This window comes from Ailuropoda melanoleuca, chromosome 16, assembly GCF_002007445.2.
Source record: "Ailuropoda melanoleuca isolate Jingjing chromosome 16, ASM200744v2, whole genome shotgun sequence".
Lineage (NCBI taxonomy): Eukaryota > Metazoa > Chordata > Mammalia > Carnivora > Ursidae > Ailuropoda > Ailuropoda melanoleuca.
In genome coordinates, this window is record NC_048233.1 from 85,048,440 (window position 1) to 85,075,152 (window position 26,713).

Here is a 26,713-nt window from a genome sequence, read left to right on the forward strand (position 1 = left end):
TCCAGTACATGGCAGTGATCAAGGCTGTGACTCACCCCATCTTTGCCTTCCACAGTCACTCCCTCCGGATAAGAGCTGGAAGGAAGGTAGAAATTTGACGTGTATGGATTTATGGAGGTGGTGGCATTGTGGGTCTGTTTTTTTTTCTTCTTTCTGGTTTCTAGTCATTCTTGTGGTGTCATAAATGACAATTTGCTGTAAAGGTGAATCCTTTCCAGTTCTTCAAGGCCTAGTGAAGGTGTTCCCCCTCTCAGAAACCTGATCTGAGAATTCCCTTCTCCTGTCTCTGGGCCTGTGGTGCAGCTGGTGCCCAGCTTCCTTGAAAAGCTCAGGACACCCTTCCCTGCCACTGAGGGGACAGAACTGACCTGTGGTGTGCTCCCTGTGGCACCCCAGCGCCCAGCAGCTGACCAGTCAGGTGTCCAGGAAACACTGGATAATTGAATGAAAGGCCTTTTGAAGATATTCTGCCCTCACTCTGCTCCCCCAACACACAGATTTGATAGCGTAGGGTCTCCGAGTTTCAGGCGGTTGTAGGGCTGGCTTATGAAGGTAGCCTCTGCCCAGAAGTCGGCAGTTCCTCCAAATCTCTCAGAGGCTGACTTTCTCTCTCTCTCTGTCCCTGCAACCCCTTCTTTTTAACCCACTACATCCACAGCTACAATGGGTGTCTGGCAAGTGGGGACAAGGGCCGCCGGAGAAGCCGCCTGGCGCTGAGCCGCCGGCCCCATGCCAACGGTGTGAAGCCTGACGTCATGCACCACATCTCCACACCGCTCATATCCAAGGCAAGCAGCTTGTCCCAGCGGACCTGGACAGAGGTCCTGCGCTCCCTTCTCAAGTCCCAGGTCTTCAGCCTTCCAGGTCCTACCCACCCACAGTCCTGCCGGAGCAGGGGAGCCCGCTGTGTCTTCACTCGCTGCCTTGGGCTGCCAGAGAAATGTGCCGAGGGGAGATCCCCCGTAGTGAACTATGTGTTACAGTTTGCATAATCTTTCTCTGATGACCAGACCCCAGCCAGTGAGTGGAAATGATCAGCATCATTTCGAGGCAGCCACAGCTCGGAGAAGGGTCGTGATGGTCACACAGCAATGGCAAAGGAAAAGCCTTTGGCTTCAGAGGACTTGGGTTAAGATACAGGCTTTCCTGTCTCCAGCTTTGTGACTTTAGGCCTGTTTCTTCTCCTCTCTGAGCTGCGGTTCCCTCCACTGTAAAATGGGAAGGATAACGATGCCTCCTTCTTGGGGTTGCTGTACAGGTCAAATAAGGTAACCTGCATATAGTGTCAGCCACACAGTGCCTTCTTGGCAAGGGTAGACCTGCCCCTTTGCTGAGATTGGCCAGTGGGCCTTGGGTTCCAGCTTCTGGCTCCGAGGCTCACACTTGTCTTGGCCACATGCCGTGGGAAGTGACTTCTCTTTTCTCCCCCTCAGGCACTGAGTAACCGTGGCCAGCATAGCATCTCGTACACGCTGTCCCGGAGCCACTCGGTCATCGTCGAGTACACACATGACAGCGACACGGACATGTTCCAGGTATGCTCAGACCCCTCTGCACGCTTCTTGGCCACTGGGCCACGAGGCCTCAGTGTGCAGCCCCGCGGGCGTTCCAGGGTGAACCTGGAAGGCCGTGGTGAAGTTGCTCTGGGGACACTCAGTGCAATTGACTACACTCCAGATGAAGAAGCAGGATGTCCACGGAGGGCTGTTGACTTTCTGGAGTCACACAGGAAATCAGTGGCTACATCAAAATGTAAAACCCAAGACCAGACACCCAGGCCATGGGAGGCTGTGCAGCTTAGGGGTTCAGAGTGTGGTGTGAGAGTCACACTGCCTGGGTCAGATCCCAGCTCCATCACCTACCAGCTGGGTGATTTTGGGCAAGAGTCACTTAATGTACTCACTCTGGGCCTCAGTTTCCTCATCTGTACAGTGGGGCCCATAACGTACCCAATCCATGGAATTACCAGGCACATTAGCTGAGATATTGCACATGAAGCGCTCGGCATGGCATCTAGTGCATACAAAAAATTCGCTATTTGCTGNCGTACTCACTCTGGGCCTCAGTTTCCTCATCTGTACAGTGGGGCCCATAACATACCCAATCCATGGAATTACCAGGCATTAGCTGAGATATTGCACATGAAGCGCTCGGCATGGCATCTAGTGCATACAAAAAATTCGCTATTTGCTGCTAACGTTTGGACACTCCCAGACTGGGTGTCACCTTTTCACTGGTCTATCAAAAAAACCAACTCATTTTTATTGAGTGGGGGAGACAGAGAAGCCCCAGACCCAGGTGCTTGGATTTGGAGGGTCAGCTGAGAACCCAGAGGGCTTGGGGAGTTGAGATGGTGCTGCCCCCTCCTCATTGTTGGGTGACCCTGCATGCAGAGCAGCTGCTGGGAACCCTGGGGAGGGGGGAAGCCTGTGGGATTCACTCGCACACATAGCATCCCTGTGCTTGCCCTTCCCTCCCTCACAGATCGGCCGCTCCACGGAGAACATGATCGACTTTGTGGTAACAGACACATCCCCCGGAGGAGGGGCTGCCGAGGGCCCCTCAGCCCAGAGCACCATCTCCCGCTATGCCTGCCGCATCCTCTGTGACCGCCGGCCACCCTATACTGCCCGCATCTATGCCGCGGGCTTCGATGCCTCCAGCAACATCTTCCTTGGAGTGAGTGAGCGCCCCCCCCCAAGCTGGGACTGGCACTTCATCTGAGACTGAGCAGAGGGGTAGGGTAGGGAGGGGCAGCGCCCTGGGGTGATAGACCAGCTGGCAGTCATCCTAACCATGACCTACGGTGGCATTAGCGATGCCACTTAAAAGATGAGCACGGTGAGGCTCCGAGAGTTCAGATGATGCCCATGGCCATGCAGCGTCCATTCCAGTCCTTTCTGAGCCACCTCTGACCGTGAGGGTAGAGGGGTAGCATTCCTGGCTCACAGCCTGCCGGGGGCCACTCGGGGATATGATCTGATCCCACATGTGGTCCCAGGAGCGGGCGGCCAAGTGGAGGACCCCCGACGGCCTGATGGACGGCTTAACCACCAATGGGGTCCTGGTGATGCACCCAGCAGGCGGCTTCTCTGAGGACTCAGCCCCTGGTGTCTGGAGGGAGATATCGGTCTGTGGGAACGTGTACACTTTGAGGGACAGCCGCTCTGCACAGCAGCGAGGGAAGCTGGTAGGTGGCCTGCTCCATGCCCACCCGCACCCCTCATCCTTCCCGGGCCCTTCCCTCTGATCTCCAGCCCTTCCTACACAAGGGAGCCCCAAAAGGCTCCATCTAGGGGCCATGCACCACTTGCCCCACAGAGAGGGCCAGACCATAGTCCCCAAAACGTCGCCCACATACTGCCGGAGGTCCGTGGGGTGGCGTGTGGTACAGCAGACATAAACACTACAGTACCAAGTGGCTTTAGGGATGCCGGCAGCTGAAAAAATCACAGCCTCTTACGAGGATGACACTTGGCCCATGTGTGAGCAGTTTATAGCCTAAAGTGTTGGCAGTCTGTAACGTGTCTCTCACGTTCAGATGGATTTAGCTTTATTATCCTCGCCTAGTGGGAAAGGGCCCTTGGAGGAGTTCTGACAGAGGTGACAGTGAAGGCTCCACGTGGCACAGATTGGAGAACCAAGGTTTGGAGCTGGGAGAGAGTCCTAGAGAGAGGTAGGGGCCCGCCCAAGCTCATGTGGCCAGGCTCCTCAAATGGGCCATACAGAGCTCTTCCCACGTATGAGCACATCGTGCCAGCGGAGGCAAAATCTCAGGGAAGAGCACGGCTTCTCTTTCCAGAGCATCAGTTCTACCGGGAGATTTGGGGAAACGTTATTTTTAAAAACTATGCGTGTGAATTTCACTGGCATTGTGGAGTACCTACTATGTTCCAGATTCAGTTCCAAGCGTTTACAATAATTGATTCATGAGAACCGCTGAGATAATGGGGAGTATGGGAGGTAGCATCCATCCTGAGGATAAGGAGATTAAGACACAGAGAGGTTGAGTTACTCGACCAGGGATACAGAGTTAGTAAAGAGTGAAGCCAGGATTCACACCCGGGCAGGCTAGCTTTAGAGTCCTTGCTTTTAACCACAGCCATTAGGACAGCTGCCTTGGGCTGAGTCCCCGTGTTTCAGATAGAAGAATTTCCCACTTGTGCTCTTAAGGGAGAACCTGGGGAAAACTTCGTTTTGGTCCAGATCTCCTGATCTGACAGATGAAGTGACCAAGGCCAACATCCCACTGTGAGGGACAGCACATGCCTGGGAGCACTGACTTGCCCTCCCACGTGACTTGTCAGCCCTCCTGGCTCCTCTGCCTCCATCCTCGCCCCTCCTCTGCCCCAGCCCTCCCCTCTCCTCTGCCCTAGCTGGCCCCACTTGTCCAGGATGTTATCTCCAGGGAGGTTTGGTGGGATGGACCGGTGGCTTGGCTGGGGTGATGGCTGCTGAAAGGTCAGGGGTTTGGTGCCCTCTTGAGCAGTAAGGCCCTTTTGCTGTCTCTGGCAGGTGGAAAATGAGTCCAATGTGCTGCAGGACGGCTCCCTCATTGACCTGTGTGGGGCCACACTGCTGTGGCGCACGCCGGCGGGGCTGCTGAGGGCACCCACACTGAAGCAGCTGGAGGCCCAGCGGCAGGAGGCGAACGCGGCACGGCCCCAGTGCCCTGTGGGGCTCAGCACCCTGGCCTTCCCCAGTCCGGCCCGTGGCCGCACAGCACCCGACAAGCAGCAGCCCTGGGTCTACGTCCGGTGTGGCCACGTCCACGGCTACCACGGCTGGGGCTGCAGGAGAGAGCGGGGCCCCCAGGAGCGCGAGTGTCCTCTCTGTCGCCTCGTGGGTCCCTACGTCCCCCTGTGGCTTGGCCAGGAGGCCGGCCTCTGTCTGGACCCTGGGCCACCCAGCCATGCCTTTGCACCCTGCGGCCACGTCTGTTCTGAGAAGACTGCCCGCTACTGGGCCCAGACACCACTGCCCCATGGCACCCACGCTTTCCATGCTGCCTGCCCCTTTTGTGGGGCCTGGCTCACCGGTGAGCATGGCTGCGTCCGCCTCATTTTCCAGGGGCCACTGGACTAGGCTCTCCCAGGCCCCGGCTGCCACACCCACCTGCCCACCTAGGTCCCCCACCTCCTGCAGCCCAGAGGGAGCTCTGCATGTGGGACTCCACCCGCTGGCACATAGCCACACCAGATGGACGTGTTGGATGGGCTGTGCTCCTCCCCTCTTAACTCTGGTCCCTGAAACCCCTACCCCAGTCAGAATGACGGGGCCCTCAGCACCAGCTCTGTCCTGGGCTGATGGAGGGAAGCCCACCCCTATTCCCTGGCCCTTCTTGGGGTGTCCCACATCATGCCGCCTACACTGTGTCCCTGGGGGAGTGAAGGGGCCGTGGGTCCCTGACCCCCAGCTTAGGCTGGCTATGCCCTGAGCCTGCCAACTCAGCTCCAGATATCCACCCTGCTGCTGCCCTGGGTTCCTCTATAAACCTTGCTGCTCAGCTGCCCTCACAAATCCCACGTGTCCAGCATGCGTGCAGTGCGGCCAGCCCCTGCATGAGTGACGGGTGGGCAGCAGGCTGGGGCCAGCATCTGCTGATACCCACTATGGGCTGGACTCCTTGCCAAGTGGGCTCTGGGGACACAGAGACGATCAGACTTGGTTCCCTGCCCGGTGGAATTCACAGTCTAGTGGATGACAGACCAAATTACCGAATGCCAACACAGTTTCCTGCATACCAGGATCAGAGAATCGTCAAGGGCTGTGGAGCAGGTCTCCCAAGCAGGCGGGAGAGTGAGAGAGGCTTGAGTGGGACCTCCCCACAGGAAAGGGAGGGCACTCTGGGCAGGGGGGAGGCTGAGCACAGGCTCAGGTGTAAGGAAGCAGGGACCTGAATGAGGGGTTGAGCGGCTGGAGCAGAGGCCGCAGGGGGGCAGAAAGAGGGCTGGAGCAAGGGGTTGGGGCTGCCCTGATGGGGAAGATGCTGGATGGAGGCTTTGGAACCTCATTTATGGACAGTCAGGAGCAGAGGGAGGAGAGGGGACTCGAGGTCCCAGAGTACTGGCTGTGACAGAAGGGCTGCTATTACCAGGTGCCCACCATGCCCTGCGCTGTGCTGCTGTTGCTAATAACTATGTTAATGGAGCACTAACCAGGAGGTTTTGCTATTTAATCCTCACAGTAACCGGCGGGGGGGGGGGATTACCATTTCTGTTTATGGGGAGATTAAGGCACATGTGCCAAGTCACACAGCTAGAAAGTGGCCAAGACAGGATTCAAATCCAGAACTGCCTTCCTGGCCTCAGCCTGGCCTCCTCCATCCACTGTGCTGCTTTCCTTGGTTGGGGGGTCGGTGGAGTGAGGAGGGCAGCTCAGGTCACGGGAACAGCATGTGCAAACGTATGGCAGGGAAAATGCTTGACGACCAAGGAGCCAGGTCTGGAGAGGCAGAAAAGAGAAATGAGGGGGGAGGGCATTGGGCTGGGGCCTGGTGGCCCTCAGTTGCCATGGAGACCAAGTCTGAACTGGACTCTTACTCATCTTGACTAAGTGGCACCTCTCCCTGGCAGCCAAGGCAGGCTCAGTGTGCTGCTGGGGTTGCTTTCAGACCATTCCAGGGGGGAGCAAGCTAGGGAGACCGGTAAATGGAGGTTCTGGAGAGAGAAAAATCTGAAAAAGAGGCTCTAAGTATAGGCCTGACCTGGTCTTCAGGCCCAGTTAAAGACAGCCCTCAGAGTCTTAGGGAGTANGCATCAGCCCCAGTTAAAGACAGCCCTCAGAGTCTTAGGGAGTATAGATTCCAAGGGGAGGACCTGCTGCATGTCACACAGCTGGTGGGGACCACACCCAGGTCTCTCAAGAGGACAGAGGTTTCCTGCAGGTGGTGAAAAGGGGATGTGATGAGATTCTTGCTCCCGGAGCATCACATGGCACAGTGGGGGAGCCCAGATGGGGATGCTCAGGCAGATGTGGGAATACTGCAACCCCTACGCACATACACACATACCACTGGGAATCCAGTTCTCTCTTCTGACCCTGTTGGGAACCAGGCAGGGGATGTTCCAATCCTGTTTCCAGCAAGGAGAGGAGGGAGGAGAGACAAGTGAAGAGCATGGTCCCAACCCAGCGAGAACTTGGAAGTAGTGGTGGAGGATAAGACAGCCCTGGTCTTGGCCCACTCTGCCCCTTTCCAGCTCTTGGAGCCTCAGTCTCCTCACCTGTTTAATGGAATAGCAATTCCTATATCACCAGATGGCTGTGAATGTATGGACAGCACCTATAATACAGCAGGTATTTAATGTTACTTCCTCACCTACCCTTCCTGCATTTCCATGGGGAAGAATCAAGGCTAGGGATGGTCATGACCCCAGTGAGTGGACTTCTCCATATGATCACGTGCTTGTGTGCACTGGGGCAAGTGGAGGGGACAGTGTGGTGGAAGGTCTCAGGAAGGCTAGACCTCAGTTCAGGGACGCTTGCGGATAGCCTGGGTGGCCTTAGGGAAGTCAATGCACCTATTAGCCTCAGTTTCCCCATTTCCTACAATGGGTAAAATGATGATATCCTATCAGGGTTTTTGCGAGATGAAATATCCTCCATGTCAAGCTGCTAGCACAAGACCTCATGTATTAACTGAACATAAAAACGCAGCTTGGTTGAGAGTCCCAGGAGTACTGGGATCTTTTGCTAGCCTGTGCTGCCCACTGATGGCTAGAGAGTGCTACCTCCTTTACTGGTGCCCATCTCAAATTCACCCAAGTCGGCGGAGTATACCCACTTTAAAGACAATAAAAACTGAAGCACGGGGAAGAAGAGGGGTGACTTTCCTAAGGCCATAGACAATTAATTGAGCTCGCTGTGATGATAATCATCATTGGAGCCAAGAGTAGCCCTGTTGCGTCAGGCAGGGCTGTGGGCACTTTCACAAATGAGAAACTGGCACCAGTGGTGGGCAGATGCTGCTGTGAGCCCAGACACAGGTGTGGCAAAAGTAGGGCAAAGAGAGTGTGTGGATTTCAGGTATTCCCTTTCTCCAGCCCCTTGGCCCACCGCTAAGGAACAGACTGCCCAGTCATCACTTCACTCAGGACTACAGCGTCCTTCAGAGTGGGACGACTGTTAGCCCCAGTTTTCTGGCTGAGGAGGCCAAGACAGAGAGGTAAAGCGTCCCACCCAAGGCTAAACAGCCAGTAGACAGGAGGGCCTGATTCAACCTTAGATGTCTGGCTCCTCCCCTCACAGTGCTCCCCACTGAGCCCACATCCAGCGCCAGCACTTGGACATGCCATGCCCGACCCAGGTCGTCCTCNGGTTTTCTGGCTGAGGAGGCCAAGACAGAGAGGTAAAGCGTCCCACCCAAGGCCAAACAGCCAGTAGACAGGAGGGCCTGATTCAACCTTAGATGTCTGGCTCCTCCCCACAGTGCTCCCCACTGAGCCCACATCCAGCGCCAGCACTTGGACATGCCATGCCCGACCCAGGTCGTCCTCTTTTGAGTCCATCCAGACATGCAAAGGTGGACCTCAGGCCCAGCTCTGTCCTGGGCAGCCTTTTGGGGTCACAGGCAGCTCTCCTTTTTATCAGGCATGGGGCAAGCACCAACAAACTGCCAGGCGCCTCATCCCTGTGTGCTGAGGAAACTGAGGCTCAGATGTTTAGCGGCTGCCTTGCAGGCCCTGGCGAATCGGTGGCGGTGCAGTGCAGTACTTGTCCCCACACGGGTGTGATCGCCCCAGCTCAGACCGGGCAGCTGACCTTGTAGGCTGGCAGTCTCCTAAAAGTGTCCACCCCCTGACCCTCGAATCCAGTGAGGGAGAGGGAGTCACATTACTTCCAGAGGGCAGGTTCCCACCTGCAAAACTAAAGTCCGGGGACCCAAAGGAGAGCAGCGTTGGGGCTCTGTGGGAAAGTCCCTGCTGCTCCGTACATGACACCCATGCCGCCCCGCCCGGACTCGCAGGGACCTTGTCAGCCCGGTCTGCCGGGACTAGGCCGCGGCCAGGCCGGCCACTCAGGTTCCCGGCCGCCGTGCCAGCACCCTCGCGGACAAAGGCCAAGGCCGCAGCGGCCATCCCGCGCGCGACCCAGTAGGGCCCGGCAGCCGGGAGGGGCGGGCCGGCGGAGCGCGCCGGCGTGCGCCTATTGGCTGGAGCCGACGCCCATCCGGGCCCCGAAGCCCGACAATTGGCGGCGGGGGGCGGAGTTCGCGGAGCCCCAATGAATGGGGGAGCCGGAAGCAAAGTGAGTTTGCGATGAGAGCGGCTGCAGCAGGTGAGGACAGGCGCCCGGGTTTCGGGGTCACAGTGCGTCATCCTCGGGGGACAGGGCGAGTCTGGACCGAACGCAAGATTATTCTCTTTCTGTCTTCCATCCAGTACCCCTTCCACATTCATCGCGACCCCGAGGCCAAGGAACCCTCCGGGCAGCAAAGAGTTAACCCCGAGGGTTGTGGTGTTGGGGCGGAGCATCCGGAGTGGTGGGGGAGGCTGGACACTCATTCCCCTTTAGGGAGGGCGGTGCGGAGAATGCCCTGGGTTGGGAGATCCCGGGTCCCAGCGGGACTGTGAGACTTCGGTAGGTTGCGTGGCCTCTTTAAGCCTCAGTCTCTGTCTGTAAAATGAGTTTTCTTCCAGCTCCGAACTAATGTGGCTCTGTGGCTCCCCTGGCCAAGCACAGGGAGAGGGTAGGAGGATGGAGGGCCAAAGAAAAGGCATTTAGCAGGATGAGAGTGAGACAGATTGCACACCCTCCTGATGAGGTTTTCCTTATTCTCACCCCCATTAAACAGAGGTGGAAACTGAGGCACAGAAAAGTGAAGCAACTGACTTGGTTTTAGGAGCCTAGGGCTGAACCAGGTTTGGAACCTGGGTCTTCCAGCTGGTAACCCGGAACTCTGTCCCTGTGAACACAGTAGTGGGTGGAATTGAAAAACTTACAGGAGAATTCTGAAGAGGAGGCTAGGAAGTCAGAGAAGGAGGAGGGGAGCCTGAGGGGCCTGGGCTGGGAGTCTAGAGATGCAGGTCTCTGCTTCTGACTTCTCCCTTGTGTTAGTAGGCAAATCTCCTAGCCTCTCTGGGCCTCAGTCTTCCCATCTGTAATGCTAGGTGGTTGAATTCAGCCTTTGAGGTTGAGGGGCCCCAGGCCAAATATGACCCACCATATATTTTGTAATATCTTCGCGTGAGTCACCTAACCCCTGAGCCTCAGTTAGCGTATCTGTGAATGGGTTTGGGGGAGGATTAAATGAGACCGTGAGAGTGCTTAGCTAGGCGTGTAGTTGGTGCGTGGTAAATGATGGCTGTGCTGATGGTGATGGTTCTCAGCAGGGCTCATGGCGGACGCCCAGTACATCCTGCCCAATGACATCGGTGTGTTTAGCCTGGACTGCCGCGAGGCCTTCCGCCTGCTGTCGCCCACAGAGCGTCTCTATGCCCACCATCTGTCACGGGCCGCCTGGTACGGAGGCCTGGCTGTGCTGTTGCAGACCTCCCCTGAGGCCCCCTACATCTATGCCCTGCTCAGCCGCCTCTTCCGTGCCCAGGACCCCGACGAGCTGCGCCAGCATGCCCTGGCTGAGGGCCTTACCGAGGAGGAGTATCAGGTCAGTTCTTTTAGGCCATCCGGCATTTCCTGAGTGGCTTCTGGGTATGAGGGACCACAAGCAGGGGTACAAAGGTCTTTCTCTGTGGATTAGACCACGGGCTACAAATACAGGAACCTCTCCTGGAGCCTCAGTCTTCTCATCTATAAAATGTGCATGGGGTAGTCTGTACCTCCTAAGGTTGCAATGACCTGACTCTAAGGTAAATAAATAGTGGCCACTATTTATCAGAATAAAAGAAACGTCTGTGGACACTCAGAGATGGTAGAGGAGTGAGTCCAGGGTAGGAATCAGGAGGTCTGAGTTCTGGACCAGATCTTCCTTTGCCATGTTTTTGTGTCCCTACCTGTCTGTTTGTGGGTCTGTCGGCCAGGTGATACTTAAATGCATTCATAATGCATTATTGTAATGCAGAAAGACACAAAACAAAACACGATGATCACCGATTGGATGATGGGGTGTACAGCCTTTTAATTCCTCTGTGTGTTGCATTCCTACACGTGTACATGCACACGTGCACCAGTTCCTCATTTTGTCTTTTAAATAAATGAGATCATGCTCTCCATGTTCGTAGGAGTCTGGGCTTTTTTTTTTTTTTTTAGTTGAACGCTATGTCTTGGAGAACTTCCATGGGGTACATATAAATCCACCTCATCCTTTTTGTTGACTGTGAAGCACCCCACTGCAGTGTACAGCTTAATCAATTTAATCTTTTCCTTATTGTTGGACATTTGGATTATTCCTGATTCTTCTTAGAAATAGTGCCACAATGAGCATACTTGTACACCTGTGTGAGTAGGATCTATTTCTAGAAGTAGCATTGCTGGGTCAAAGGCTCTGTACATTTACAAGTGATTGATGTTGTTAAATCATCTTTTGCAAAAGTTTCACCGAGACTGTATGAGAAAATGGCCTGTGTTTCTACATGTAAAATAAAGGGATTGCATTGCTTAATCTCTGAGCTGAGGCCCAGGCTGTTTCTTCCTCCTTTCTTTAAATTTTAGTAATCATATCCCTCTCCAGACCTTGACTTACTCATTAAAAGAGTTAATGGCTGGGAAAGTGCAACCTAAGTGTTACTGTTCTCTGTGGGACACTTTTGCTTGCAAATAGCAGAAACCAACCTCAGACTGGCCTGAGTGAAAATGAAAGTCATGAATTCCAGTTTCCGGTCCAGGATGTCAGGAGCTTATAACTCACCAGTCTGTCCTAGCAAGTAAAAGGGGGAACAGACTGGAAAAATCAATAACTTTTCTTATGTCCTTAAGAGAAGTGAGGGGACAGGGCTAACTGCTGCCCCAAATTGGAGAGACAGACAGGTGGGTACAGAGGATCACAGCTCACCAGCGCGAGAATTCATGAGCAGAAGCCTTCGCCAAAGCCAGTGCTGGATGGGAAAACCTGAACTGTGATAGACAAATCACTGGAGGTTCAGCGTGGACGGCCCCGAGAGTTAAAAACTCCAGGAGGACCCAGTTAGAGGAAGGGCCTCCACACTTTTGGAATTTGGGGAATTTTACCTCCAGGATCTTGGTCCTCATAATGAATTTCAGAGAAAAAGCCCCTTGTGCTTCTGGCAGGGGTAGGGGAAAAGGAACCATTTTTCAAAAATGCCAGAACATTCTGTTCTTCACAATTTGCTCTCAGGAGAAACTGTATCACCAGAACCTAGCCTGCCAGGGTTTGTAAGAGCCTAACTTACCTGCGTGGAGGAAAATATCCTATTCAAGACAGTTCTCGTCATCCTGTCCCACCTAAGGGGGAGTGGGCAGGGACATGGGACTGAGAAGCACATGTGAGGTTCACAGTCCGGAGGTAAAGGCTCACTGAAAGACTGCTGAGACCTAATCATAGGACTGGAGAAGGCTTCTGCTCCTACAACTTGCCATCACATTACTAAAGGCCTATTTACAGCAGTTCCTTTTATCCTGTTCATCATGTCTGGCTATCAAGAAAAAATGACAAAACATACTAAATGCAAAAACAAAAAAACAAAAAAAAACAAACCCCACAGTTTGAAGAGACAGACAAAGCATCAGAAGCAGATTCAGACATGGCAGGGATGTTGGACTTATCAGACCAGGAGTTAAAACAACTATGGCTAATATGCTAAGGGTTCTAATGGGCAAAGCAGACAACATGCAAGAAGAGGTGGGCAGAGAGACGGAAATTCTAAGAAGGAACCAAAACTGCTAGAAGTCAACACAGAAATGAAGAATGCCTATGCTTGGCTTATTAGTAGAGTTGATGCAGCTGAGGAATGATTCACTGAGCTTGAGGATGTCTCAATAGAAATCTTCAAAACTGAGAAGCAAAGAGGGAAAAGACTGAACAATACCGGACAGAGTATGTAAGAACTGTAGGACAGCTGCGGGAGGTGTAACGGGTATGTAATGGGAATACCAGAAGAGGAAGAAAGAGAAAACGAAGAAATATCTGAAATAATAATGACCGAGAATTTCCCCAAATTAATGTCAGATACTAAACCACAGATCCATGAAGCTTGGTCAACACTAAGTGGAATATTAAATGCCAAGAAAAACTACACTTAGGCATATTTCAAACTACAGAACATCAAAGAAAAAGTCCTAGAAGAAGCTGGAAGAGAAATGAATCTTACCTTTAGAGGAGCAAAGATTCGAACTGCATCCAACTCCTGGAAACCACACAAGGAAGAAGAGAGTGGATTGAAGTATTTGAAGTGTTGATTGAAAAAGCCAGCAGCCCAGGATTCTGTACCTTGTGAAATTATCCTTCAAAAGTGAAGGAAAAACAGACTCTGTCAGACAAACGAAAATTGAGGTCATGTATTGCCAGTATTTCTTTGCAGGAGATGTTAGAAGTTTTTCAGGTGGAAGAAAAATGATATAGGTCTGAAACTCAAAAATCTACATAAGAAAGGGAGTGCATTGGAGAAGGAATGAGTGAAGGTAAAATAAAACTTTGCATTTAAAAAAATTTTTAATCCGAGAGATAGCCATTTGTTCAAAATAATAGCAACAATGTATTCGATTATATATGCTTACGTTTCCAGTATATATAATTTACGTATACAAATATAAACCTTATGTGTGCTTATATATAGGTGAAATAAATGACAGCAATGATGCAAGGGAGAGGAGACAAGAATTAGAATTACTTTGTTATTATAAGGTTATTATAAGGTACTTTGTTATTATAAGGTATCTCTATCCGTGAGGGGGTATAGTGTTATATGAAAGTGGCCTTGGGGGACGCCTGGGTGGCTCAGTTGGTTAAACGTCTGCCTTTGGCTCAGGTCATGATTCCAGGGTCCCGGTGTCGAGCCCCGCAAGCAGGGAGCCTGCTTCTCCCTCTCCCTCTGCTTGTGCTCTCTCTCTCTTTCGAAAGAAAGAAAGAAAGAAAGAAAGAAAGAAAGAAAGAAGGAAGGAAGGGACTTGGATTAGTTATAAAGGAATATTGCAAAATCTAGAGCAACCACTAAAAAGTAAAAAATTATAACTGGTAAGGTAAGAAAGGAGAGGAAATGGACTCATGTAATAAGGCTCAGTTAAAACTACAAAACACAGAAAAAGAATGGAAGACAAAAATAGGAACAAAGAACAAGGACAACAAATATGGTTGTCCATATCCAACCGTATAGTGTCCATTACTAATCCAACCATATCAGTAATTACTGTGACTGTCAGTGGTCTAAATGTACCAGTTAAAAGACAGAGATTGTCAGAATGGATCAAAAAACAAGACTGAAATATATGTTGTCTACAAGAAGCCCACTTAAATATAAAGATACATATAAATTAAGCATAAATAGAGAAAGGTATACCATACCAACACTAATAAAAAAATGGGAGTAGCTCTATTAATTTTGCAAACTTCAGAACCTGAAGAGTTATCAGGGATAAAGAGAACATTACATAGTAATAAGACACCAGTCTTTAATGTGTGTGTCTAACAGAGAATCAAAGTATTCGGGACAAAAACTGGTAACAACTACAAGGAGAAACGTGTGAACTCACTACTATAGTTGGAGACTTTAACACCCTCCTATCAGACAGATCTAGCAGATCTGGCGGAAAATCAGTAAGGACATAGTTGAACTCAACAACTGAGTTGTTATCAATCAGCTGGATATCTAGACATCTGTAGTCTACTTCATCCAACAACAGCAGAATATGTATTCTAGAATTTATGTGGATGATCCCCTAAGATAGACCACATTCAGATCTATGAAACACATTTTAACAAATTTAAAAGAATGGAAGTAATACAATGTTGCTCTCAGATCAAAATGGAATTAATTTAGATATCAACAACAGAAACATAGCTGGAAAATCCCCAAATATTTGGAGATTAAACAACACATTTCTAAATAACACACGGGTCAAAGAAGAAATCTCAAGAGAAATTTAAAAAATATATATATATTTTTTAAAGATTTTATTTATTTATTCGACAGAGAGACAGCCAGCGAGAGAGGGGACACAAGCAGGGGGAGTGGGAGAGGAAGAAGCAGGCTCATCGTGGAAGAGCCTGATGTGGGGCTCGATCCCACAACACCGGGATCACGCCCTGAGCCGAAGGCAGATGCTCAACCGCTGTGCCACCCAGGCGCCCCTAAAAAATATTTTTAACTAAGGGGTGCCTGGGTGGCTCAATCAGTTAAGCAGCCAACTCTTTGGGTTGTTTTTTTTTTTAAGGTTTTATTTATTTATTTATTTATTTGACAGAGAGAGAGAGAGAGTGAGCACAAGCAGGGGGAGCGGCAGAGGGAGAGGGAGAAGCAGGCTCCCTGTCAAGCAGGTTGCCTGATGCAGGGCTTGATCCCAGGACCCTGGGATCATGACCCGAGCCGAAGGCAGACGCTTCACCAACTGAGCCACCCAGGCACCCCCAAGCAGCTGAGTCTTGATCTCAACTCAGGTCTTGATTTTAGGGTTCTGAGTTCAAGACCTGAATTGGGCTCCACACTGGGCATAGAGCCTACTTAAAAAAATTTTTTTTGGGGGGGAGCACCTGGGTGGCGCAGTCAGTTAAGCATCCAACTCTTGGTTTTGGCTTAGGTTGTGATCTCAGGGTTGTAAGATTGAGCCCCATGTCGGGCTCTGGGCTCAGCACAGAATCTGCTTAAGACTCTCTTTCCCTCTCACTCTGCCGATCCCCCCATGCGCGCGCGCTCTCTCTCAAATAAATAAATCTTTAAGATATACATGTGTATATATATAGAGAGAACTAAAATGAAAGCACAACTTATCAAAATTTGGGGGATGTAGCAAAAGCAGTGCTTAGAAGAAAATTTATAGCATTGAAACATATATTAGAAAGGAAGAAAGATCTATTTCCACCTTAGGGGAAAAAAAAGAGGAGCAAATTAAATCCAAAGTAAGCAGAAGAAAAGAAATAAAAAGAATTAGAGCAGAAATCAGTAAAATTGAAAACAGGAAGTCAGTAGGGAAAATTAATGAAACCAAAAGCTGGTTCTTTGAAAAGATCAGCAAAACAGATATCTTAGTCTGTTTGGGCTGCTATAACAAAATACCACTGAGTAGCTTATAAACAGAAATTTATTTTTCATAGTTCAGAGGCTGAAAGTCCAAGTTCAGGATGCCAGCACGGTCAGGTTCTGGTGAAAGCCCTCTTTCAGTTTGCACACTGCTGACTTCTCACTGTGTCCTGTCATAGTGAAATGAATGAACTAGCTCTCTGGTGTCTCTTATAAGGGCATTAATCCCAATGATGAGGGTTCTTGCCCTCATGACCTAACCACCTCCCAAGGGCCCCACCTTCTAATACCATCACTTTGGGAGTTAGAGTTTAATGTATGAATTGAGATGGGGGACACAAACATTCAGACTACAATGATTAATATGCCTTTGACCAGTCTAAGGGAATAAGAGAGAAGTCATAAAATATTAATATCAGGAATGAAAGATGAGACATCACTATAAATCCCATGGGCATTAAAGAAATTGAAACAGTAATTAATAATCTTCCCAAAGAGAAAACACCAGGCTCACATGGGTTCACTGGTGAATTATACCAAACATTTAAGGACACTATACCAGTCCTCTATAATCTCTTTCAAAAGAGAGAAACAGAGGGCATCCTTCCTAATTAATTCTATGAGGCCAACATTATCCTAATACCAAAATCAGACAAAGGCATTACAAGAAAACTACAGACCATTATCTCTCGTTTACATAGATGCAAAAATCCTCAACAAAATATTAGCAAGTCAAATCCAACAATGTATAAAAAACTATACACCATGACCAAGTAGGATTTATCCTGGGTGTGCACATCTGGTTCAACGGTTGAAAATATAATTCATCACTTCAACAAGCTAAAGAAGAAAACCACATGATCAAATCAATAGGTGCAGAAAAAGCATTTGACAAAATCCAGCACCCATTCATGATAAAACTAAGGAAATTAGGAATAGAGGGGAGTTTCCCCTCTAGAACAGCCCTACAGGTAACATCATATTTAATGGTGAAAAACTGAAATTTTCCCACTAAGTTCAGGAACAAGTCATGGAAGTCTCCTCACCACTGTTTTCAGTGTTGTACCAGAAGTGCTAGCTAATGCAATAAGGTAAGAACAGGAAATAAAACGAGTGCAGATTAAGAAGGAAGACACAAAACTGTCTTGGTTCGCAGAAAACATGATTGCCCATCTATGTACAAAATCCAAAAGATGTGACCAAAAAACTGGAACTCATAAGCGATTATAGCAAAGTTACAGGGTACAAAGTTAATATACAAAAGTCAGGGGATGCCTGGGTGGCTCAGCCAGTTAAGTGTCTGCCTTCAGCTCAGGTCATGATCCCAGCGTCCAGGGGTCGAGTCCTGCATCGGGCTCTTTGCTCAGTGGGGAGCCTACTTCTCCCTCTGACTGCCTCTTTCCCTGCTTCTGCTCTCCCCCCACTCTCTGACAAATAAATAAAGAAAATCTTTAAAAAAAAAATATATATATATATATGCCGACGTCAGTTGCTTTTAATATACCAGAAAGAAACAATAAGATTTGAAATTAAAACCATAATACCATTTCTAAATAGCACACAAGAAAGTGAAATATGTAGTTTAAAAATGCAAGAAAGCATGTACAAAACTTATATGAGGAGGGGTGCCTGCGTGGCACAGCGGTTTAAGCGTCTGCCTTCGGCNGGCGTGTGCCTTCGGCTCAGGGCATGATGCCGGCGTTATGGGATCGAGCCCCACATCGGGCTCCTCCGCTATGAGCCTGCTTCTTCCTCTCCCACTNAGCGTCTGCCTTCGGCTCAGGGCATGATGCCGGCGTTAGGGGATCGAGCCCCACATCGGGCTCCTCCGCTATGAGCCTGCTTCTTCCTCTCCCACTCCCCCTGCTTGTGTTCCCTCTCTCTCTGGCTGTTTCTATCTCTGTCAAATAAATAAATAAAATCTTTAAAAAAAAAACTTATATGAGGAAAACTGCAAACCTGATAAAAGACATCAAAGAACTAAATAAATGGGGAGATAGTCCATGTTCATGAATAGGAAGATTCAGTATTGTCAGGATGTCGGTTCTTGGGGTGCCTGGGTGGCTCAGTGAGTGAAACATCTGCCTTCGGCTCAGGTCATGATCCCGGGGTCCTGGGATTGAACCCCACTTGTGCTCTCATTCTCTCAAATAAATAAACAAATAAATAAATCTTAAAAAAAAAAAAAGATGTCAGTTCTTCTCAACTTTATCTATAGAGTCAATGCAATGTGATTAAAAATCCCAGCAAATTATTTTATTTTCAACACAATATTGGGGAAAGAGTGAGGCTCAGCACCACTCAACTTCAAGACTTACTCTGAAGCTACAGTAATCAAGACTGTGGTGTTGGCAAAAGGGCAGACAAATAGATCAATGCAATAGAATAAAGAGCCCAGAAATGGACCCCCATTACTATGGTCAACTGATCTTTGACAAAGCAGCAAAACAACACAATGGAGTAAAAATAGTCTTTTCGGCAAATGGTTCTGGAACAACCAGACATCCACAAGCAAAAGGAAGGAAGGAAGGAAGGAAAGAAGGAAGGAAGGAAGGAAGGAAGAGAAAGAAAAAGAAAGAAAGAAAGAAAGAAAGAAGAAAGAAAGAGAAAGAGAGAAAGAAAAAGAGAAAGAGAAAGAAGAAGGAAGGAAGGAAGAAAGAAAGGGAATCTAGACCAGACGTGATGTGGACCTTATATCTTTCACAAAAGTTNGAAAGAAAGAGAAAGAAAGAAAGAGACAGAAAGAGAGAAAGAGAAAGAAAGAGAAAGAGAAAGAAAAAGGAAGGAAGGAAGGAAGAAAGAAAGGGAATCTAGACCAGACGTGATGTGGACCTTATATCTTTCACAAAAGTTAATTCAAAATGGATCACAGATTTAAATGTTAAATACAAAACTGTAAAACTCCCAGAAGATAGCATTGAAAATCTAGATGACCTTGGGTATGGAGATGCCTTTTAGGTACAACCCCAAGTATGATCTGTAAAGAAATAGTTGATAAGCGGGGCTTCAATATAATTAAAAAGTTCTGCTTTGTGAAAGACATTGTCAAGAGAATGAAAGATCAAGCCACAGACTGGGAAAAAATATTTGCAAAAGATAGTATTTGATAAAGGACTGTTAGCCAGAATATATAAAGAACTCTTAAAACTCAACAAGAACACAATCTATCCAATTAGATGGGCCAAAGACTGTAACAGATACTTTACCAAAGAAGATATGCAGATGGCAAGCAAGCATGTGAAGAGATGTTCCACATCCTCTGTCATTAGGGAATTGCAAATAAGTAGGATAATGGCAGCAGGTACATGGGAAATCTGTATGCTTTCTGCCCAGTTTTGCTGTGGATCTAAAATACTCTAAAACATAAAGTCCATTTTGAAAAAGTGAGAGTTATTGGCTCACATAATTGAAAAGTCCAGGGCTAGGGCAGGCTTTGGTCATGGCTGGATTCAGGGGCTCAGTGATACCATTTTGATGCAGTCTTCATCTCTCAGCTTTGCTTTCTTTCTTCACTCCAACAGGGGAGCTCCAGGGGCTCCAGGCTCAGTGATCCCTAGTATAAAAACAGAGGTTCTTTGCCACTAGGAAATTGCCTAGGTAGGGCTCTTACTGTCTGGCTTGAGCCTGGGCCTTACCCCCGGAGTCAGGGAAGGGAGAGCCCCCCCTTCCCAAGAGGAAGATTGAGGTCTTGTTGCCAGAGGAAGGGAGACCAAGTTTTGGGCCTGGAAAGCTACAAAGCAGATGATCGAGGCCCCTCCAGCTCTAACATTTGATGCTTCCAGTGCCAGCTGCCTGGCTGGTTGGGGGCAAGATAGGCTTTCTGTAGAAGGAGGCAGAGGTGGTGTTTCAGCTCGGCTTCAGAGGTTGTGTGGCACGTCCGCGGGTGGCTGAGAGGGTGCTGGGCGTAGTGGGAACTAAGGAGTTGGTGTGTTTAGGGGCTGCTGAGAAGATCAGTTTGGCTGGACAATGGGTGTGTGAAGATTGGTCTGTGAAAGTATGTTGGGGCCGGGTGGGGGCCTCCCGGGATCTGGGTCCTGCCCCCAGATTTCCCAGCCTCGCCTGTACTGGTTCCTCTGGGTGTTAACATCTCAGGAAGGAACCTCCCTGGGGTGGGGTTGGGGTGGGGGACTGGGCTGCCAGGTCTCTGATGCCCACCTCCCCCCAGGCGTTCCTGGTCTATGCTGCGGGTGTCTACTCCAACATGGGGAACTACAAGTCCTTTGGTGACACCAAGTTTGTTCCCAGCCTGCCCAAGGTGAGTTGAGGGAGGGCTGAGGAAGGTGAGGAATTTGGGGCTGGCGGGAGGGTAGTGGGGGCCTAAGCGGAGCCTTGACACTGTCACTGCCACGCTCCTCACATATAAAGGGAAAGCAGTGTTTCTTCCTGACGGTGCTGACCTGAGGGCACACAAGAGAAGGTTGTGTGAACTTAAGTACTTGCAAAAATGGAGCCTGGTCATGTCTTCACTGGGGATGGTAGAGAGGCCCGGGCACGGTGGGTCCCTCACTGGGACCGTGGAGGTTGGGCCCCTTGGGGGCAGAGGCAGTTCCTGCCCCCAGGCTCTCAGCACTCACCGTACACACGTTACCTGGACGTCTTGCTGAAATGCAGCTTCGGACTGAACGGGTCCACAGGGGGTCTGAGGTTCAGCATTTCTCAAGCAACAGCCGATGCTGCTCGTCCATCGGCCGCACTTTGAGCCAGGTCTTCGACTGAGGGAGAAGAGCCGGGGGGTGGGCGTGGAGGGTGCAGAAGACAGGCTTGCGCCATGTGGCCGAGCCCATGGCCTCTTCCCCTGCAGGAGAAGCTGGAACGTGTGATCCTGGGGAGTAAGGCGGCTCAACAGCACCCGGAAGAAGTCAGGAGCCTCTGGCAGACCTGCGGGGAGCTCATGTTCTCTCTGGAGCCGAGGCTTCGACACCTTGGGCTGGGGAAGGAGGTGAGGCCCCCCAACCATACAGGGGAGTGGAGGGCATCCTTCGGAGTCACCTGGCACGGAGGGAAGGGTACCGAAAAAGGAGGCAGTGGGCTTCAGTGTTGTCATTTGTAAACTAGGAAGCAAGTTGGGTGCAATGCTTTCTGAATGCCCTTCTGATTCTGACATCCTGGGGTGGTGTGTGCGGGAGGGGAGAAGAGAAGAGCTGAGAGCTAGAGGGAGCTGAGGAGGGGAAGATGGGAAAGGAGGGAGCCTGGGCTTCCGGCCTCTGGAGGCCACTTGGCAGCCGCCTGGTGTGAGGGACATGGCAAGCCTCAGGGTGTGCCAGCCGCGAAAGGCTGGAGCAGAGCTGTGGGAAGGCTGGAGGTGGGCCTCTGTGTGTGATTTGTGTTACTGTTTTCTCCCCTGGAAAGAGATGGAGAGGGCAGGGTAGAGGCTGCTGGGAGGAGGTGCGGGAAGCCAGGGGCTGGGGCGATGTGTCCTGACCGTGGCTGTTCCCCTTCCCATCTGTCCCTTTCTCCTACAGGGAATTACCACCTACTTCTCTGGGGATTGTACCATGGAAGATGCCAAACTGGCCCAAGACTTTCTGGACTCACAGGTTTGAGGGTTGGGGAACTCGGGACAGTGGTTTGACAGGGCCCCCTCAACGCTGGCACCCGCTCCCGGGTCTCAGCGTGGGTCCAGAGACACAGTATCTTGGGTGTTTGAAGTAGAAAAGACTTGGGAATCCTTGTCTAAGAGTTGGCCTGACTCCAGCGAGGAAGAGGGTCCCACACGTGCCAGTGGTGAAGCCGCCCCTGCCCGCCCCAGGCTTAAGGCCTTCGTGACAGCCTCAGGGCAGGACAGTCCAGAACATCAGAGACGCTTCTGATTAGGGCCTGGGGTCCACTGGTGGGGTGTACCTCCCAGCAGCTGTGTAAGCAGTTTCCACGTCTGCTGCCTCCCGTGGCCCTGGGTCAGCTGGCACAGTGGCGGCAGTGCTTCATAAACGTTAGTGCTCAGCGTATCGAGCAGAGCGGGAGAGCCTGGCCGTGGCCGGCCCACCTGCTCTCTCCCCATCGCAGCGGACTCAGGCAGGATCCCCTGGAGGACCTGGCCTGCTTCCCTCTGTACCTTGTCTCCTGAGTGTGAACCCCCTTCTCTCCTCCCACCTTGCAGTCCCCTCTGGCCTTACTCTTCTTCCCCAAACCCTGCCCTGGTCTTTTCCAGAACCTCAGTGCCTACAACACGCGACTCTTCAAGGGTGTCAGCCAGGATGGGAGGGCCTGCTACGAGGTGCGGCTGGCTTCTGTGCTCAGCACGGGTGAGCTGCTTCACTCACCCCTTCTACTCCTTCCTCGGCACTCCCGGCCCGGGGGCGGGGTGGGGGTGGCAGACTGGGGACAGGGTTAGTGGGTCCTGCAGCAAGTAACAGTCGTGATAGTTATGGCACATGTTGACTGCAGACCTGCTGGGCGCCGTGCTCCCTGCTGTGCTCTGCGTCCGGTGGTACCTGTGAGGGGACCCTAGCCCCGGTGCTGGGTGCAACAGTAAAGATTTGGGGGGAAACATGAGGACAGGGAGAGGGGCTCCATGCCACTTGGTGGATGTTACTGCCGCAAGCCTCTGACAGTCCCCATCCTTCAGGCAGTGACACAAAAGGTAACAATCTGTGTGAACAGTGGGAACAGAGGCTGGGCCACCTGCCCCATGACAGGCTAGAAGAGAAATCCAAACTGCACATCAGTGAAGGCTTAGTGGAAGAAGTGACCTTATGGGTCTTGGAGGTTTGGGAAAACACAGAAAGGGGGAGATGGCGAACATACTGGAGTCTGCTTCCTCAGTATCTCTCAGGGTTCCCTCAGGGCAAAGCCCAAATCCACCTCCGAGGGCTCTACCATTCAGAACTCTTGGCAAGTGAAGAATCTATGGCAAGTTTGCCTAAAACAGAAGGGGACTTAACAGGCTTGGGTAATGAAGCCTGGAGTGGGATGGCTTCAAGCACAGCTGGACCCAGCTGCTTGGACCGTATTCCAAGAGATTTCTCTCTCTGTCTCGGGGCTCCACTCTCTCACTTCATCCATGGCGTGTTCCTCCCACACAGGGCCTGATAGTCACCAGCCTGGCCACTCCAGCAGAAAGAGGGCCCTTTGCTCCCAGAAGTTTCTTCAATAAGGTCTGGGAGTGGCTCTAGTTTCTCTATTTTGGGTCCCGTATTTATCTGTGAACCGATGCCTATGGTCAGGAGACAGATAGATCTCTGATTGTCTGAACCCTGATCCCAAGCCTACGTTAGAGCCAGGTGATGAGGTCAGCCCCTCCCACGCACCTGAATTGGAGGTGGGGAGAGGGGGTTTCTCGGAGGAAAATTGGGGTCTGTTACCAGGTGAGAGGGAAATGCATGCAGTGTGGACTGAAATATCCAGGCCCCTGTGAGGACCTTTGCAACCTGGCCCTCCCTTTTCCACTTCCCAGCCCCCAGCCTCATAACCCCCACTGGCCTCCCACTTAGACTCTGTGCCCCAGCCGTGCTCAGCAGTTTACAGTCCCCTGAAAACCCCGTGTTGTTACATACACTGTCCAGAACTTTGCACATACACTGTCCAGAACTTTGCACGGTCTGTCCCCTTTCCCACCTCCATGTCCTCCCTCACATTCACGTGATGAACACCTCATCGTCTAGGCCGTGCCTGGGCATCACCTTCTTCAGGACCCTGCCTGTCTTTCCGTGACTTTCATTCTCTTTTCCCATCGGCACACCCCCTAATTTCCCAGGCTTTTTTGTTGTTATTGACTACGGGCTCCTCAAGAGGAGGAAGAATTGTGTGTTTCACTGACTGCTGTCTCCCCTGTGGCTCGCACTTGGTAGACATTCAGATCTGTGGTGTGGGGCTAGACGAAGACGGCACTGGAACCCTGCTGGAGGGAACGGTGTGAGCCTCAGAGCATGGTGGAGGGAAAGTGTAGTGACTGGCATGTTGTTGGATTTGACTAAGGAAAAGGATACCGGGCTCCTGGGAACAGGAGCAGATCACACTGGAATATAAGGCGAGCCCGTACTCCCGTATCGTCTCCTGTGTATACGACGGTGCTTGATGGTGTGGCGGGAGCCAGGCTGCCTGAGTGCACCTGTTGTGTTACCTCTCGCTGTGCACAGATGCCCCCCAAATTCAGTGATATACACCCACCTCTTCACACTCACAGACTCTGGGTCCGGAATTGGGATGGGGCACGATAGGAGCAGCTTTTGCTTGGTGACAACATCCGAGACCTCAGCCGGGGGGCCTCGGAGCCTGGGGTGCCATCAGCAGCCAGGGGCTCACTCATTCCCACGCATGGGGGAAGATGCTAGCTGTCAGCAGGGGCCCTGGGCCATAGCGCCCCACGTGGCTTCTTCACGTGGCTCATGTTGGCGGGCCTCCACAAGGGAGCACTCCGAGAGAGCCGGACAGAAGCTGTGGCACCTTGCATGACCTGGCCTCGGCAGCCCCATGGCGTCACTTCTCCTGGAGTCACAAGCCTGCCCCATGTCAGGAGGAGGGCAGAGAGCCCCCGCATCCTGATGCAGGATGTCACATTGAGGGGTGGGAGATACTGTGGTCGTCCTTTCTTTTTTACGACATACCTAGAAGCAGATCCTACTGGTAAGCGACAAGCAGAACACAGCGGGTCACCCTGGATGTGCCGGCACGAGANGAGGTGCGGGAAGCCAGGGGCTGGGGCGATGTGTCCTGACCGTGGCTGTTCCCCTTCCCATCTGTCCCTTTCTCCTACAGGGAATTACCACCTACTTCTCTGGGGATTGTACCATGGAAGATGCCAAACTGGCCCAAGACTTTCTGGACTCACAGGTTTGAGGGTTGGGGAACTCGGGACAGTGGTTTGACAGGGCCCCCTCAACGCTGGCACCCGCTCCCGGGTCTCAGCGTGGGTCCAGAGACACAGTATCTTGGGTGTTTGAAGTAGAAAAGACTTGGGAATCCTTGTCTAAGAGTTGGCCTGACTCCAGCGAGGAAGAGGGTCCCACACGTGCCAGTGGTGAAGCCGCCCCTGCCCGCCCCAGGCTTAAGGCCTTCGTGACAGCCTCAGGGCAGGACAGTCCAGAACATCAGAGACGCTTCTGATTAGGGCCTGGGGTCCACTGGTGGGGTGTACCTCCCAGCAGCTGTGTAAGCAGTTTCCACGTCTGCTGCCTCCCGTGGCCCTGGGTCAGCTGGCACAGTGGCGGCAGTGCTTCATAAACGTTAGTGCTCAGCGTATCGAGCAGAGCGGGAGAGCCTGGCCGTGGCCGGCCCACCTGCTCTCTCCCCATCGCAGCGGACTCAGGCAGGATCCCCTGGAGGACCTGGCCTGCTTCCCTCTGTACCTTGTCTCCTGAGTGTGAACCCCCTTCTCTCCTCCCACCTTGCAGTCCCCTCTGGCCTTACTCTTCTTCCCCAAACCCTGCCCTGGTCTTTTCCAGAACCTCAGTGCCTACAACACGCGACTCTTCAAGGGTGTCAGCCAGGATGGGAGGGCCTGCTACGAGGTGCGGCTGGCTTCTGTGCTCAGCACGGGTGAGCTGCTTCACTCACCCCTTCTACTCCTTCCTCGGCACTCCCGGCCCGGGGGCGGGGTGGGGGTGGCAGACTGGGGACAGGGTTAGTGGGTCCTGCAGCAAGTAACAGTCGTGATAGTTATGGCACATGTTGACTGCAGACCTGCTGGGCGCCGTGCTCCCTGCTGTGCTCTGCGTCCGGTGGTACCTGTGAGGGGACCCTAGCCCCGGTGCTGGGTGCAACAGTAAAGATTTGGGGGGAAACATGAGGACAGGGAGAGGGGCTCCATGCCACTTGGTGGATGTTACTGCCGCAAGCCTCTGACAGTCCCCATCCTTCAGGCAGTGACACAAAAGGTAACAATCTGTGTGAACAGTGGGAACAGAGGCTGGGCCACCTGCCCCATGACAGGCTAGAAGAGAAATCCAAACTGCACATCAGTGAAGGCTTAGTGGAAGAAGTGACCTTATGGGTCTTGGAGGTTTGGGAAAACACAGAAAGGGGGAGATGGCGAACATACTGGAGTCTGCTTCCTCAGTATCTCTCAGGGTTCCCTCAGGGCAAAGCCCAAATCCACCTCCGAGGGCTCTACCATTCAGAACTCTTGGCAAGTGAAGAATCTATGGCAAGTTTGCCTAAAACAGAAGGGGACTTAACAGGCTTGGGTAATGAAGCCTGGAGTGGGATGGCTTCAAGCACAGCTGGACCCAGCTGCTTGGACCGTATTCCAAGAGATTTCTCTCTCTGTCTCGGGGCTCCACTCTCTCACTTCATCCATGGCGTGTTCCTCCCACACAGGGCCTGATAGTCACCAGCCTGGCCACTCCAGCAGAAAGAGGGCCCTTTGCTCCCAGAAGTTTCTTCAATAAGGTCTGGGAGTGGCTCTAGTTTCTCTATTTTGGGTCCCGTATTTATCTGTGAACCGATGCCTATGGTCAGGAGACAGATAGATCTCTGATTGTCTGAACCCTGATCCCAAGCCTACGTTAGAGCCAGGTGATGAGGTCAGCCCCTCCCACGCACCTGAATTGGAGGTGGGGAGAGGGGGTTTCTCGGAGGAAAATTGGGGTCTGTTACCAGGTGAGAGGGAAATGCATGCAGTGTGGACTGAAATATCCAGGCCCCTGTGAGGACCTTTGCAACCTGGCCCTCCCTTTTCCACTTCCCAG

General features: G+C 51.5%; 2 protein-coding genes across 6 annotated transcripts in view; both read left to right on the forward strand.

Annotated features, from left to right (window-relative positions):
• LOC100481707 (E3 ubiquitin-protein ligase pellino homolog 3) overlaps window positions 1–6,741 on the forward strand; it is an 8,562-nt gene extending 1,821 nt beyond the window's left edge. For both annotated transcript variants that reach the window (XM_002927799.4, XM_002927800.4), the window contains 5 exons: window positions 659–788; window positions 1,434–1,535; window positions 2,485–2,679; window positions 3,002–3,190; window positions 4,516–6,741. In XM_002927799.4, coding sequence (XP_002927845.1) covers window positions 659–788; window positions 1,434–1,535; window positions 2,485–2,679; window positions 3,002–3,190; window positions 4,516–5,085 — 1,186 coding nt within the window. In that variant the 3' untranslated portion in view covers window positions 5,086–6,741. The remainder of the gene's footprint in view (window positions 1–658; window positions 789–1,433; window positions 1,536–2,484; window positions 2,680–3,001; window positions 3,191–4,515) is intronic.
• A 2,477-nt stretch (window positions 6,742–9,218) lies between these two features.
• The window catches only part of DPP3 (dipeptidyl peptidase 3), a 37,178-nt gene continuing 19,683 nt past the window's right edge, over window positions 9,219–26,713 (forward strand). The window contains exons 1-6 of one of the 4 annotated variants that reach the window (XM_011235494.3): window positions 9,219–9,276; window positions 10,329–10,606; window positions 20,254–20,343; window positions 20,890–21,027; window positions 21,551–21,625; window positions 22,237–22,330. In XM_011235494.3, the coding sequence (XP_011233796.1) occupies window positions 9,258–9,276; window positions 10,329–10,606; window positions 20,254–20,343; window positions 20,890–21,027; window positions 21,551–21,625; window positions 22,237–22,330 (694 nt within the window). In that variant the 5' untranslated portion in view covers window positions 9,219–9,257. Of the gene's footprint in view, window positions 9,277–9,445; window positions 9,580–10,328; window positions 10,607–20,253; window positions 20,344–20,889; window positions 21,028–21,550; window positions 21,626–22,236; window positions 22,331–26,713 lie in introns of those variants that run through there. The other 3 variants (XM_011235495.3, XM_011235497.3, XM_011235496.3) reach the window with 3 other exon arrangements.